Raw genomic sequence first — 15,537 nt, forward strand, 5'->3', positions numbered from 1 at the left:
TGTCGCGCATACGATTGAAGACTAAAGTAAGACCGAGGGGCCGGGAGGGACGGGGGGACCGGGGGGGGGGGGGGAGAGGTACCTAACTCAGCCGCTGGTGGGGAGAGTTGCCGTTCTATACGTAGAATTATTCCTTATTTTATGATACAAGTCCAATCATTCACCCTCTCTCTTTTCCAATCATACGCCTCTTTAACCAAAACTAATTTTTCGCTGTACTGATAATCAATTTAAATGACAATGCTGACAGTAAATTAAATGGAACAAGCAAAATCTAATCCGTTTTGGCAGTTTCCAAATAAATCGAGACCTTGTTGACTCAGTAATAGCTAAGGCAGGGTCTACAAAATACTCCCAATCTAAACCAATGATCTTTATTGGTCCTCGATACCCAGAGCCGTATTGGGGATGCTTAGAAATAAAACAATAGAATCTGAAAGTTCTCACGTGTTTTTGGGCTTGTTTTCTCAGATCGGCACCTAAAAGGTCGGTTTATTAGGGTATTAATAACAGAAAGATTTATATTTTTGTGCTAAATTCGTCTCTGTTTGCGTGTGCGTGGTACATTGTATAGTCTGACGATTCAGCGCCAGCCGCTCTGTCGTATCGGGTTTATGGGCCGGGTAACACGACATTCAACCATAAACAAAATAACCATAACACCAAAGTTATAATGCTCATACGACAGTTCTGTGGTTTTTAAGAGGTTATTTATCATACAAAGAAAGTTGAGAAGAAATTGCATAATAAATTAATTTTCCTCGGCATAATTTTAGCGACCCACTCGCTTCGCTTTACCCTTAAACTTTACCCAAATTTTCTTTAATTAGTTTCAATTTACTATAACCCAAAAACTACTATACTTATAGTAAAAACTGCACTGTTTCCTGATTTTGAGATTACGTAAATAGAGAGCGACAATTTTCTTGTACATTACGTTAAGATTGCGTACCTTAATGTAAGTGCTGGAACGAAAGTCCGAGATCTAGCTTTCGTAATAGATAAAGTTCAGCAGATAAGGATAGAGTAGAAAAGAATTGGGATGGGTTTTCCGCCAGTCCTCGTACACAGCGACTTAGTTAGACGAACGATATCCATTATTGCATAAATCGCTGATCTAGGGCATACTTTTATAACATTTGTCCTTTCTATTCCATCTCTCTCTTTATTTAAGAGCTGAGCTCTTGTCGGTGGAGTAATCGCCATTACTCCATAGATAGGGCGTGTAGAACGGTGGTTGCCCCAATCGCCTTCCGTTCCGCAGTACACTGACCAATTTCTCAATCGGTGATGTTCTAGCTAGAGCCCTACCAGTATCCATTTCCTCGGCCTCCAACCATACTGTGTGAAAATAGTTCTATTTACTAAACTACACAAATACCTATACTTTACTGCACTAGAACAAGGAAATACACTGTGTTACTCGACGTTTGGTCCACATTTACCATAAGATATAAATTCATTCAAGCGGCAAAACCAATAATACATCTAAATGCATTTATGTTCACCATTTCAGAACCTGTTACGGTTGAGACAACGAACTGCCGCAGGAAACTCCTCGTCAACACGCTTTTTCTCTAAGCTTGCCTAGAGCTAAGCGACGTGCCGCTAGATAAAATAACGTCCTTGGTACACGCGACTACCGGGAGATCCGCGATTTTTTCAAGATGTCGCACTCTTAAGGAAATATCTTATTATTGTATATTGCTTATAGAAGAGCCAAGAAAAAACAGATTCTAATTTTCATAAGAAATGAGAACGTTGATAGTTTTTAACATCATTTAGGTATGTGACACACATTTCATATTCAAGTCGCGAGCTAGTCGATGCTTGAATGACGGACCTTGAAAATATAAGTGCATATTTCTGTGTGTATGCTGAAACCAGCTCCAAAATGAAGACGTGGCCTAAAGGTCTATGTAACCAGGCCAAAAAATCTCCAAAAAAAAACCTTAACTCGTCTGACAAATTTGACAACTCGCGCTTTGACGTTCACCCGCTCTACTCGCGCCGTTAGCGTGGCAGGCCTGCAGATAATGAGTAACATGTTTACCTACTTTCCTAGGGTAAGTCTTATTCATAGAGGTGGAATTATAATGAATCCATGAGTGTCACTTCACCGGCAAAAATCGACTCACCAATCGGATGTGATTCACATCCACGGAATGCAATGTGAACGGCTTGCATTGAAATGTCTCTGCCCAAACTAAACAACCGGTGAGTACCGTGTGAAGATCAATACACTTTTTCGCAAGACTTCAGTTGTTTTTGGAAGTTGTAATGGCTAAATTATTAAGCTTTAAGATAATTTTTTTGATAGAGGCAATATGAATCGTGGAGCGGTATAGTGGATTATGCCACGACAATATAGTACACAAATTACGGCGATAGATATTTCTAGCACGTTGAGAGATAAAACGAAGATAATTTATGACAATTTTACGTTATCATTATCTTTATGGTTTTATCTATAGATGATTTATTTATGGAATACTATTTTAGCTAAATGCTAAATATTAAAATGGCTAAATGTTAATATTAATTTGTACTATTTAGTTTTGGTATTTTGGTCTATTTGGTTGGTTTGGTATTTTTTGATACCCCTTCCGGTTGATTGAGGGGAGGCCGTGCCCAGCAGTGGGACGTATATAGGCTATTTATGTATATTTATGTTTATGTACTATTTGGTCAATATAAAATAAGAAGTTTGTTATTCCTACACCAAAATAAAGGCCAAAGTTCGCAACTTTTTCAGCAACTAGTTCACATAGTTATGTCAGCCTTGGGCCGTTCAAATAATTATACAAATATATAAATTATATAATAACATAAACTTGCCGGTTGCTTGTTATAATAACAAAAGGATATATGGTACATAGTAATGGCTGTCGTCCTGAATAAGAGAGGTCGACTTACCAAGTATAACTTCAGCGGCGTAGAACTTCATCTCTGCCTCGTTGAAGACACCGTGTTGAGACAGATGGTAGTGCAGGTCACCACCATTCATAAGGTCCAGTATGAAGCACAGCTTATCAGGTGTGTGGAACGCGTAAGTCATGCACACGATGAACGGACAGTCCACCTGGAACACACATATACATAAAAATCAGAATCAGAATAATTTATTCAACGTAATTAACATAGATAAACTTGTTGAAGGTCAATTTAACATTTCTGAATCTACGTCATTTCGCAAGGTCACGTACGTCATTTGGCTGAGGAGAAGAAATGACAAGAAACATTACATTACAAGTTACTTAATAACTAGAGAAACACATTGAATATCAGGCATTTTTATCATTTAGGTACCTAATCATTAATCTTATAATAAGCTTTTTTACATAAAGTAAGCTTCACATGAGCTTTATATTTATTTTCTGACAAATTCAAAATACTGTCTGGTATGTAATTCTATTTCTCTTTTGTTTCGTATTTTGTTTTTTCCTGTTTGTGCAATAAAGTATTTGTTATGTTATGTTGTAATTGTAAAGACGTATATATCACCCCAAAAAAGATGAATTTAATATTGATAACCCAGGCCTGTTATCCCAAACAACATACGAATTCTTGATACGAAATCTTAAGATGCATATGCCTAACAATGATAGGTTATATCGGCCTATCGCCTGCATAATTGTCCATCAAGTTAAAGTCTAGTTGATTTTTATGACAAGCCTGGGAGGATAAGCAGCTGATCGCGATCTGTTTTTTTTTTTGTTCGCTCGCAGAGTAGAAGCGACCAGCTGGAGAGACAACAATATTCGTGACGTCACTAGTTCATGAAGTCTTCAAGTCTCGCCACGTGGGAAGGTGTATTTAAAGCAGCATATTACGGTTGAACTGCACCTGGCATCAATGATATATATTTATAATTATGTCGTGTTTTAATCCGGCGCTAATAAAAATAGCTGCTGAACACACTAAAGATAGCTTTGCTATAGCGAGATTAGAAAAACTTCGTATTTTTATCCTTTTTTTACGAGACTTACTATTGTATACATATTTACCTCGGATGGCATCCACTATTTGGCCGGACAAAAATCTACCCATATATATTGAGCGTCTACGATGCAGTATATAGGTGACATTTTTATTATGAGATCGAATTCAAACTTAGAATAAAGTTGACAGTTATTAAAATCTTACGTAAAGCATCGTCTAGTCTATACCAGAGTACTTATGTGGCATTGAAAAATCACTTCCTACAAATATGTAAGGTGAAAAGTTCGGTTACGTAACATGTATCGCAAAGTGTCTCTATGTATGAACGAGACAAGCTTATTGAATTTAAAACGTGTAGTATTTGTGACGTCAAAATACCACCTGCTATGAGGTGTTGTTGCTGTCGTAATGTTTAAAACCACAAATATGACACTCTTATGACGTGGTATTATGTAATTTTTGTATACGTGGGGGGATCGGGCCTTAAACCATCACGCGGGCCCAGTGCGGATTGATGGTATATCTCCCTATCCATCCATAGGGAAGGCCCGTGCCCCAGCAGTGGGGAAGTTAATGGGCTGATGATGTATACGTACGACAGGTTCTTCACACATTTTGGTCAGTGGTGTTTTAAACAGCCCTCCTGAACTCATTGCAGAAGTGTGTCTATCTAGGAAGCAAACCACTTTACAGAGATATGTTATACTGGATTATGGAACACTTAACATATTACATCCTACGTGGTCTAGCGACTCACGATCTGGAGGTCCGGGTTCGATTCTCGAAAGGGACATTGTCGAAATCACTTATGAGACTGGCCTTTGGTAAGGACATTGCGGGCTTGAATCACGTGATTGTCCGAAAAAGTAAGATGTTTCCGTGCTTCGGCCAGCACGTTCAGCGGTAAAAAAAAACACCTCCACCAACCAGCAGTGGAGTAGCGTGATGGAGTACGCTATCCCCTCCAATTAATTAAGGGGCGGCGTGTGCCCAGTAGTGGGACGTATATAGGCTGTTTATGTTATGTTTTCTATTATAGTGTAGGTAGTTAGCGAGATATCCGGCAACTTTAGCGACACGTTGGGTAAGGGTCACTACTTTTACAGCTCTTAACACGTCGTATTTAAAAACATATTACGATATTAAAACTCGGTGAGGTGTGGTTACTTAGTTCATCTCGAGATGGATGTACCTATGACTACCCCAGTTGGGATATAGTAATGAACTCATGAATGTATTATATTAAAGAGTTCATACTCCACGTTTTTAACGAATATTTTTTGCATGTTTGTGTTAGTAAACAATCACCATTCAACCAAGATGGGGCGCCGTGTGAACCGGAAGTCACAGCATGATACGAAGGGGATCCGGTCACGTCACACGTGATATGAAAGTTAGACAGTTCGGTTAGAACAATACCTTTCAACGTGTGAAATGCGTGGGAGAAACGGAGTTTCTCATTTGTGCAATACTATTAAGACAGAGTCAGATGGTTGTCAGATCACGACTCGCGATTTGATTCATATTTGATACATAATGTAATGTGTGGAATTCTTTACCGTCTTCTATATTTCCGAATGCATATAACCCGGGTGCTTTCAAGGCCAAAGTGAACAGGCACCTTCTGGATGAGCTCTATCTTAGGCCTCGTCAATGTCTTCGGGCAAGTCTGGGGCCAAGAGAAAACCCATCAAAGGTAAAAAAGTCCGTAAACTATGGAACATAATATTTAAGAATAACTCTCTCTCTCTCTTTATTTAAGAACTGCGTTCATGTCGGTGGAGTAATCGCCTTCATTTTCTAATGAAAACCCATAGATAGGGCGTTTAGAACGGTGGTTGCCCCAATCGCCCTACCAGAATCCATTTCTTCGGCCTCCAACCAGTACTGATACCGCTGCTGCCCGGCATCAGAAACCGGCATAGGAATAACTACGAAAACGGAAAAGTGAGAAGTTACCGGGCTAATATACTGATTCAATCAGTATAGATTCACGATATTTAGTGGTCCATTAAGCGTTTTACTTGAGCGAGCTCGTGTGACTTAAGGTCAACTTCTTTGACATGTCCGGAATGAGACATCATGTAATATACTAAGTTACCTTTTCGTCCCTGGCTATGCACGTAGTTACAAGATACGATATCTATCATGCATGATATGAGTAAAACCGCATGTCATCAACATAGTGATTTTAGATAGTTTGCTTGTGTTTACTGCACTCAGTGAACGGGGTTGGTAATTAGATTAACATAACCTCACGACTATATCCTAATTTGGGTAGTCAAAAGTACATCCATCGCAAGATCTGGTTTAAGATATTTATTTCCCATAAGAATTTTACAATTCACTTATATGAGAACTTAGGTTACACGTACAAAAATATTGCGACGAGAATACAAGCGGACGATTATTATTTTAAAGGAAGGTAGTTCTCGATCATAACATAACTTATGAATACTTAGCTAGTTTACGATGCGGCAAAAATACACAGATCTGCGTTGACTAGATATGGTATGGCAATCGAGTTTTGGTAGTTATTTTATTAATTTATTTGAGTAACCATAATATTTATAGATGCTTTTTTTATTATTGTTATGTATATGTATTGTATAATGTTGATTACTTTGATGCTATATTTAAATATTTATTTTATTTTTAACTGTATTATGTTGTATTTGTGTAAAGATTGTGATAAAAATGGGAGGCTCTTTTAACTTGTATACAAATAAAACATATAAAACATCTATTATTAAAATCCATATCCGACTTGCTATACCTTTAATTCACGTCATGATTAAGAATTTGTATTAGTAATTTGAATTTATGATTAGTAAGTATAATATGAAAGCATATACCTACACCATTTCTTGGTTGGTAATTAGATTAACATAACCTCACGACTATATCCTAATTTGGGTAGTCAAAAGTACATCCATCGCAAGATGAACTAAGTACCCACACCTCACCGAGCTTTCTGTTAGATTAACGGGATAGACGATGAGCCGTATCGCCGTCTATAATGGTCGAGCGTGGTCGAGCCAAGTGTGTTGTTGAAAACTGCAATTAAGATAAATTAATAACTCATTGGTGCAAGTCCGGTACCGGGGTTTGAACCGGCGCTCCCAGTTTGAGAAACAGTGACTTTTATACAGATCAGATTAAGAAGTTTTTTTTAATAAGGACACACATTTCCTGGATTATTCCTTAGCCGCTTCTTACGACATCCTCGTGCCTAGTATTCTACAACGGAACATTATTTTAAAGAATAGCTGAGCTCAAGCCTCTCTCTATCGATCGAAAGGAGTGCGCTGTGCGGAGCGTCTTAAACTCTACAAGTTTTAAGTAGTAGATTATGTCAAAATTCCGCCACAGCTTTTGCTTTACGGTTCTTTATCCAAGTTCATCTTTTCTTAATGTTGCATAATCCTCAAGATGTGATTAAATTGTACTGAACTGATGGACGCTAAGCTATACATTATATAAACCGTATCAAGAAAGAAAACGTACTGGAAATATCAACACGAAATATCCTACAATATCACAGATTGACATATCAATTAATACGAGCACCGCAGCGAAAGCGATTCATTAACCAACAGTAAGCCTTTATTATTTAACTGGTCAAATACATTGAAAATGCATTGCGAAACAAATTCGGTTTCAATTTTATCGAGTGAGCCGGTAACAGTAGAAAATTGGCTCGCGAGACCGCGGCGACTAAACGACAAATATAGCTGGTATGGCGACTGGCTGGTCAGACGGAATGCAAAATAGCATTAAAAGTAATAAACCGAGCGCGGAATAACCATGTATTATGGTAGCGGAAATATTAAACTGCGCATTGCGATGGATGTAGTCCTTTGTTTACCATCAGCGTGGAAACTGTCGGCCGGTTTGTAATCTACGCGCGGCGACCGATGATATTGATGACCTGTTTTCAACAATAACACTGGCAAACCAGTCATATCTGTTGATAATGACGTACAGTATACATTAAGTATATCTGTTTGTTTTAGTCAATTTGTTATTGTTACAATGTAGCTATAATTTTTCATTTAATACGTAGGTACACATAAGATCGCTCGCCGGTTTAGAGTAGGTACTCTTGATACGGCGTTTGTTTAAAACATCCTGGGCTTTGATCGCGGTATGTAGCATTTATAATACGCGTGCATGTGCCATATTATGGAACAAAAGAATAAGATTCCATTTATGGTACTCGACGTTAAGTAAAAGCTGTGCGAAGGTTATCAGATGAAATTAACAATTCGCCCGAACTCACCCACTACTAAAATCCATTGAGTACATTAGGTTTAGTAAAACAGATTTACATCGAGTTCCGATAAGTGCAATCCAGCTGAGGCGAGGCGTGTCTCGGCAGATAGCGGGACTTAAGACGGGCATTCGGTAAGATAGACGTGGCGGCGCCACCGACCGCAGACGACCACCCATAAAAGATAACCCCGCAATTTAAAACGACCTTGACTCAATGGGAACATTCTGCACTTTATACAAAGCAATGTTTTCAACAGCGGCGACAGTTGGTCATAAAACTCAAGCACCTTTAAAATATTCAGTCGCCCGTTGACAATAATTGGATAAGTACGACGGAATGTATGGCGGGTGCTCATAATTCGATAATCATGTGCGTGAACGCCCAACAAAGCATTCAATAGGTACGCCGCAATTTCCAGACGAGTGCAGATCCGTTCGGCAACATTAACCGTGCAACGTATGAACAATGCTGATATTAATAGAATATATTTATCTGGTAAGTAATCCGTCAACATCGTATCACACCGCGGACGTCCACATCGAATCGATGTAGATGTCTAGGCTTTGCACAAATCTAATTCGCCGATAAAATCCGATATCAAACCATCTATAAGCAATAATAATAAAAGTCACCCAATTGGTCCGTCCCTATAAACCCTGAATTTGCTTACTCGTAAACATTTATTGCGTACCACACAACAAAAAAAACTTTTAAAAGCGAGGCCACAGAAAAAGGAATTCATAAAAAATACTTGACTCTACTTATAAATGTAACAGAACAGAACGATAGACAGTTTCTCGTTTTATAAACTTTGGGATACCGACGGCCTTGTTAAACTTTAGGGGAAGCCTTGGGTCACGGCGAATAAAATTGTGCTGCCACCGATGTGTTAAGGGTGGGTTGCGGTGCTACGGAAATCACTCTTGTACTGTAAAATGAAAAATTCCAATCGAGTGATAAAACAAAATGCAGCGGAAGCGGATTGGACTACACGGCAAATTGAGGGCGAGCCAATTCGTTTCAGTCCAATTGGCTGGATATCGTTTATGTCCCCGATGCCATATCGCCCACTACTTATACAGTTATCACGGGATACATGTACTGAGGTGAATCAAACCAGCTTTCAATCGATAAGCGACTGAAAGACATTAGATTTTCTAGTACATATTCGTTATTATATTCTTAAAATCAAGTGGTTTTCTTTTTAATTTACTAAGAATGTCGTGAAATGCAAAACTCTTTTAAAGAAACTAATCAATAATTAAGGATTTCGTATCTAGGCTTCTAGGTATTCAACTGTAGTAAGTCAATACTTCGAGATTATACACGTGAAGATAACCCCGCAATTAATTTATCATTCTTGTCAGACGTGTTCAGTGTGACCGATGCGACGGCAGGCCGATTGCATTCTACATTTAAAATATTCAGCTCCATAAAGTGTTCAGGATTGCAGGCGCCATAGACCGAGAAATAAATTTCGTTATCTCATTTCTGCACGAATTCATTACAATGAACATGAACGTCGCTGACACGACGAGGAGCAAAAATAAAGTTAACCCGCGAAGAGCGAGGCTGTACCGAGGCATAAAGTACATTCCGAGTACGTTCCTCATCATAAGCATAGATATACATCACGGTTACAACACCCTTTGCTGGAGGAGTTTGCGCACTGCCGCGTATTCCTTAACCTATTTTGTACGACACAATTCGGGGCTCTGTTCTGAACTTCGACTATACAGATGAGTAATGTATATATTTATTGTAAGCTGTTGGCTCGAAAATTTACTGTTTCTCGTTAGAAAAAAGCCGTTTGCGTCAGTGTAGTTACTTGGTACAAGCGTTCAATTACTGTTTATTCTCAGTACAGCTCAGCGTCTTCGTAATGGTAGGGCAGGCTGCGTCCCTCCAATAAAGAACGACATACTCGTAAAAGAGAGGTGAAAAGTTAAATTCATGGCAATGGCGTCAGTGCACTCGGTTACGTTGAGATTTTATTACGCTGTCAGCTCAAAGCGGAGTTGATTGTAAATTATGGTGTGTACATACATGTTTCATTTTAATCGACGGGTTTGTTTGATTGCAAAATAGAACTTGCATCATATGTTGATTGTATACATGTTGATGAAAGCTTTGATGGTTTTGGTAAAAGTATAAAATGTATTATGATTATGGCGGCGGCAATTCCCGCCGGTGTCTAGCCGTAAAACATGTGTCCTGGATTATAAAGGTTAAACAAATTGGTGCTCTATCTGACCTGGGTCATGAAGTATTTTTAAATGGCGCAAGCTTCGGGGGAAATCAATGAGTTACACTCGACTTGTCCTTATTTCGTATGGAATCATTTACACATGACTTAACATTCCTTATACCTATAGGATGAACAATCTTCGAATAATAATGGAATAGTCTCGCTTATCTTCAAATTATAATAAGACAATTTTTAAGTTAACGAAGGAAGTTATTATCATGAAAAATATCTTGATGCATGATTGAGTTCGCAGTTCAACTTTCTTTGCCCTCCAGCGAGATTAATTAACAATTTAAATAAAATTCTCAGAAGTACAGTCATCTTTACTCCGCTTCCATCTTTGTTCGCATTACCTGTCGTTTTATTTTTAACAGCCGAAGAGTAAGAGACTTTAAAAGTAAGATTGAATAGAACTCGTGATTGATTGCAGGTTGAAAGTAGGACAAAAGATATAGATCAACCGGCGACTTATTTTGGATTAAAAGTAATTCGTAACGTAAAGCCCTTAGATGTCGAGATAAAGTTGAAAAGATCTCTATGTGTAAGGTACTGCCGAACAAAGGAAATTGAGTAGTTTGCGAAAAGAAATTGAGTGTATTGTTCGCGATTGCTATCGCTGATTGTTCAGTACGGGCTCTTGACTTCTATAGGGAGCCATAAAAGTTCGTTGCACAAAATGAGACGTTAAAAAGAGTATTTAATCGTAAATGACATGTTTTCCACGAAGTGAATGACACAAGGCAAATGTCTCCGATTTAATTTAACTGCAAAGTCATATTACACGCATAATGGACTATTTGAGAATGCGGAAAATAGATCCATTACCAGACCTATATATCCGTCTTCTTCTCTCGTGTGGTTTGTCTTCCCTGGTGTCAGGGTTACTATTGAACCGCCAAAGGCCCCTGACATGACTCATGTAACAACTACTTACACTAGTAAATAGTAACCGAGTCCAACGGCTTAACATGCCTTCCGAAGCACGGATCATCTTACTTTCGGACAATCAGGTGATCAGCCTGTAATGTCCTAACCAAACTAGGGATCATAAAGTATTTTTTTGTGATATTTCCCCACCGGGATTCGAACCCGGACTTGAACTATATCCGTTATATCCTCGTAAGGCCCGGATTTTCAGACACAATAGTTAAACAATGGGATTAGGATTTTAAAAGGCATCTGGGCCTTACGACCATAAAGTAGCTTTGCACCAAAAAAATACGGTACGGTATTTTCAACGCGATAGCTGTACAAAAATTCATTCTGAAATAATTCCTGCCTACAGCCACATACTTAGCACAACAATGTTACTCTGATAGATGCTGGTGATTAATGTCACATGTAATTAAAAGTTTACCTTCCGTAGTGGAATACCCAAAAGTCCGTCACAGGGAAAAACCTTACTAACCCTTATAAAACTTATAAATCCACAAGTGGCATCCTCTAAAGCTGTATAAAACAAAAAAAAATAAGCTGTAAAAAATGATAATTTCAAAACAAAAGACTCACCCCGGTGCTGACTAGAGAGAGCATAATCCTCTCGTTCAGTGCTAGCGTCTCTCCCTGCTTCATCTTGATACGTTTCTTGTCGAGGCACTTCATTGCGTACATCTTCCCTGTGTCCGCTTTCCGACAGCCATACACCTACCGGATAATATTCACGTGAATGAAAATGAATTATCATTTTACTTATAAAACATAAACATCTTATACATGGTGGAGAATGCTCGATCCCCCGGTTGATTAAGAGGAGTCCTGTGCCCAGCAGAGGGCCGAATATATGCAGGATGTTAGTGACATCGTAACGAAAACTTTGAGGGACAATTCAGGCCATGATACTGAGTTATCAAGTGGAGTTTTCCGTCGCATTGATGTAAAATATGTTACTATAGTAACACATTAAATCTGTCACGGATGAGCAAGTATAGCGAGATAAAATTCAATCAATCCATTTTGTGCCGAATCATTTGTAACTGATAGTTTTAAAGGTCGTCAATTGGCTTTCACGTATAGACAGCAGCGCGAATTTTTAATCGCGTGAAAGATGACGGTTTTTCATTAATTAGTACATAAATACGGTACGAGAAGCGTTAGTACTCAGGACATTGTGTTTGCAGAGTCAAGTATACTTATCGGAGCCACCTATTGCCCACTTCAAACAAGGTCTACCGATCTATACACTTATAGGCCTTTCTTGTACCCTAAGGCGGAAACGAAAATGTCGCAGACGAAAATTGTTTTATTCTTTCGCTGAACACCGCGAACGGATCAGGTGAAATTATCTCGTAACGAAATGTTTAATATCCGAAGATGCTCAAATTATGGCGCGCCGAGTGAACTTAACAGGAAAATGTTGCCAATAAATTAATTGGAAAAGAAACTAGATTATAAATATAAGTGGTTTTACTTTTCATGATATTGTGGAATGTCTACTTGTGTTAATGTCATAGACTGTAAGTACGTAGTAGTAGTTAGCAGGAAGTAGTATGACAATGGACTCACCTCGCCGAAGCCACCTCGACCGATGATGCGATGAACACTGAAGTCGTTCATCGTAAGCTGAATGTTTAATTCTAAATTTTTCCATTGGCAAAACCTTGTGTATTTATCACTGTAATACAAAAACACAGTTTAATATGCGCAAAGTACAGAAAACGTTTAAAAATCTGAAAACAGTAATTTATACCTTTCTAAGAAATTTTTGAACGGCTCTCCTCGTAGATGTTGGAAAATTTCCTCAATGTATGGCTGAAAACAAACATATCATCAGTATTGCATTGCTCACATTAGGGTAAATTCATCAAGATACATATTCTCACGTTTACCTCAAATAGGTTTGGTGGCACTTCATGCTTCATTAAATATTTTTGTACATGCGCTACACATTCCTTAGAATAATCCTGAAACAAATGATTAAAGTCAACAAAAATTCTGTACAAAATTATAATTAAATCAAACCTTTTCCTTGCTAGCGAAGAGGGATAATGAAAACATTCCGTACCCAGTGAAAAAGGTTATTGAAATGAGTAATTTAAACAAAAAGCTTATATTCTGAATTATTCGGCAATTATGTCGTCATACCCGTACGTAAAGGAGATAGGAAGACCCGTCTTAACTTTTGAGACGATTTTTTTTACAATTAGGGTAAACCAATATACAAAGAACAGAGATGAAAGGCATCAAAGTAGAGCCGCCATCGGCACAGGTTGCAGAGACGTACGGATCTTCAAAGAAAGCGTCAAAAAGACGCGAGTGACCCGCAACTCTCCAGGTTTTTTCTTTATTAGTATTTTCCTTCCTCGTTGACGCGAGATACAAGTTGCCATACAAATAGGCAAGCCTACGATGAAAAAACCCTAGTTTATTGTCATCAAATTTAGGTGTAAATTCATTTGACGTATATTGCCGTCGATGAAAATGCGAGTGTTCGTGAATCACACAACGAATGAATTGAACTGTTCGATGTATGCGGAAGATTAGAAAATATTTGAGCACAAATAGCTTAATTGTTGCTTTTCTTGTCCGTAAATAGAGATTTTTTAGGAAGTAAGTGAAATGGCGCACGAATATCTGTAGAAGGATTTGATAAGATCTCTTTTATGTTGTATTGAATTTGGGATGAGGAGACTCGCTCGGCGACTGATTTAAATAGAAAGTCAACCCAATCAAAGGACGTTGATGATTAGCTGCCACCGCCATCGCCAGGATGATAATAATCTACTTTTGAAAAATTAAAATGATATATTACGTAACATTCTTAAGCTAATGCAGAGATAACTAGATTGTTCGAATTCAAATTCATGAGGACAACTTCTTAAAATCTGCCCGCTACGTAATTTGGAAGCGTGCGTGTAATGTCTCGGGTCATATTTACTATGAGGAACATTGCTTAAGGAAAACCCCACACTTGAGATTAATATAAATGGGGGCCTGCTTTTTATGACGCTATTGTTAGGGACATGCGTCTTTGGGTAAAACATCATTGGTCTTATAGTGCGTAAGGATAAGATAAGAAATGAACGAACGAATTGTGTTGTACAAGCCCAGGTGTGCTGAATGATCCCGAGTTTAGAAATTACTCGAATGATACGACTAAAAGAAAATACACGACTAAAAGGAAAGCGTATTTGTTTTAAAAGGCTAGATGGTAGTTGGAAGCAGTACTTTTTCCTCCGATTCAAATGCAGTTCTTAGAAAGAGTTGCGGTCGATTTTGGCGGCACAGCGTCGTGATTGAAGGTTGCTTTGGGCACGGAGCCAAGAGTCCACTAACGAGCCCTCATTACACAAACAACTCGACACGGCACAGATACAACCGTTTCGTACAACCTGTTGTACAATCACAACAAACCATCGCTCACAATATACCTACAGCACAAAACGTTTCTCAAATATGAATTATGAACCCCCGGGTAATGTACTAGATGCAATACGAAGTATCTGCAGACGCCCCTTCGCTATTGAGAAAACGCTTTCAATCGAATCTTTTAAAAAGAAACGTTAGATCTTACTCAGTTCAAGCAGCAAATCCTTGGTACATATATTGTTTATAAACCATAATAATTATATTAATTTATTCATAAATAATAAAAAAACAGAATGTAAATCCACCACAGGCTTCGTCAGTACCAACATTCATATTAAAAAAAATAAATAAAGGAAAGCAGCAAATTAAATCAAAAAACGCAATTGTGATTGTTGTCTTTGATTACTTGTGGCTCTGCCCACCCCATTAGGGATTACGGGCGTGAGTTTATGTATGTATATATGTACGCAATTGTGATGTAATATTTCATATTTAATATGTTGTTTGGACTCCTTAGGGAGAGACGGAGAAATGTATTCATAATAGATATGCAAACTTCAAATTTGCTTAACAGAGTTCAATATAAATACGAGTAGGACTTAGGTCTTGATAAAACTATTTCTGAAGCAAAACTTTTGTGTTTGCGAGGAGCTCCGACGAGCCGTGCCCGGTTACCACCTCGCGCAAAGCGCATAAATAACAGAATCCCAAGACTTCGAACCCGAGAGAAAAGCGAGAAAACAAGACAAACTTACACAATATTCCT

The 15,537-nt window shown here is 38.3% G+C and overlaps 1 protein-coding gene across 2 annotated transcripts in view; it reads right to left on the bottom strand.

Annotated features, from left to right (window-relative positions):
• The window catches only part of LOC126372061 (G protein-coupled receptor kinase 1), a 40,522-nt gene that overhangs the window by 8,855 nt on the left and 16,130 nt on the right, over nucleotides 1-15,537 (bottom strand). For both annotated transcript variants that reach the window (XM_050017584.1, XM_050017583.1), the window contains exons 5-9: nucleotides 13,292-13,366; nucleotides 13,153-13,214; nucleotides 12,969-13,077; nucleotides 11,976-12,110; nucleotides 2,917-3,082 (exon numbers count right to left, since the gene is read on the bottom strand). In XM_050017584.1, the coding sequence (XP_049873541.1) occupies nucleotides 2,917-3,082; nucleotides 11,976-12,110; nucleotides 12,969-13,077; nucleotides 13,153-13,214; nucleotides 13,292-13,366 (547 nt within the window). The remainder of the gene's footprint in view (nucleotides 1-2,916; nucleotides 3,083-11,975; nucleotides 12,111-12,968; nucleotides 13,078-13,152; nucleotides 13,215-13,291; nucleotides 13,367-15,537) is intronic.

This window comes from Pectinophora gossypiella, chromosome 13, assembly GCF_024362695.1.
Source record: "Pectinophora gossypiella chromosome 13, ilPecGoss1.1, whole genome shotgun sequence".
In the NCBI taxonomy this organism is placed as follows: domain Eukaryota; kingdom Metazoa; phylum Arthropoda; class Insecta; order Lepidoptera; family Gelechiidae; genus Pectinophora; species Pectinophora gossypiella.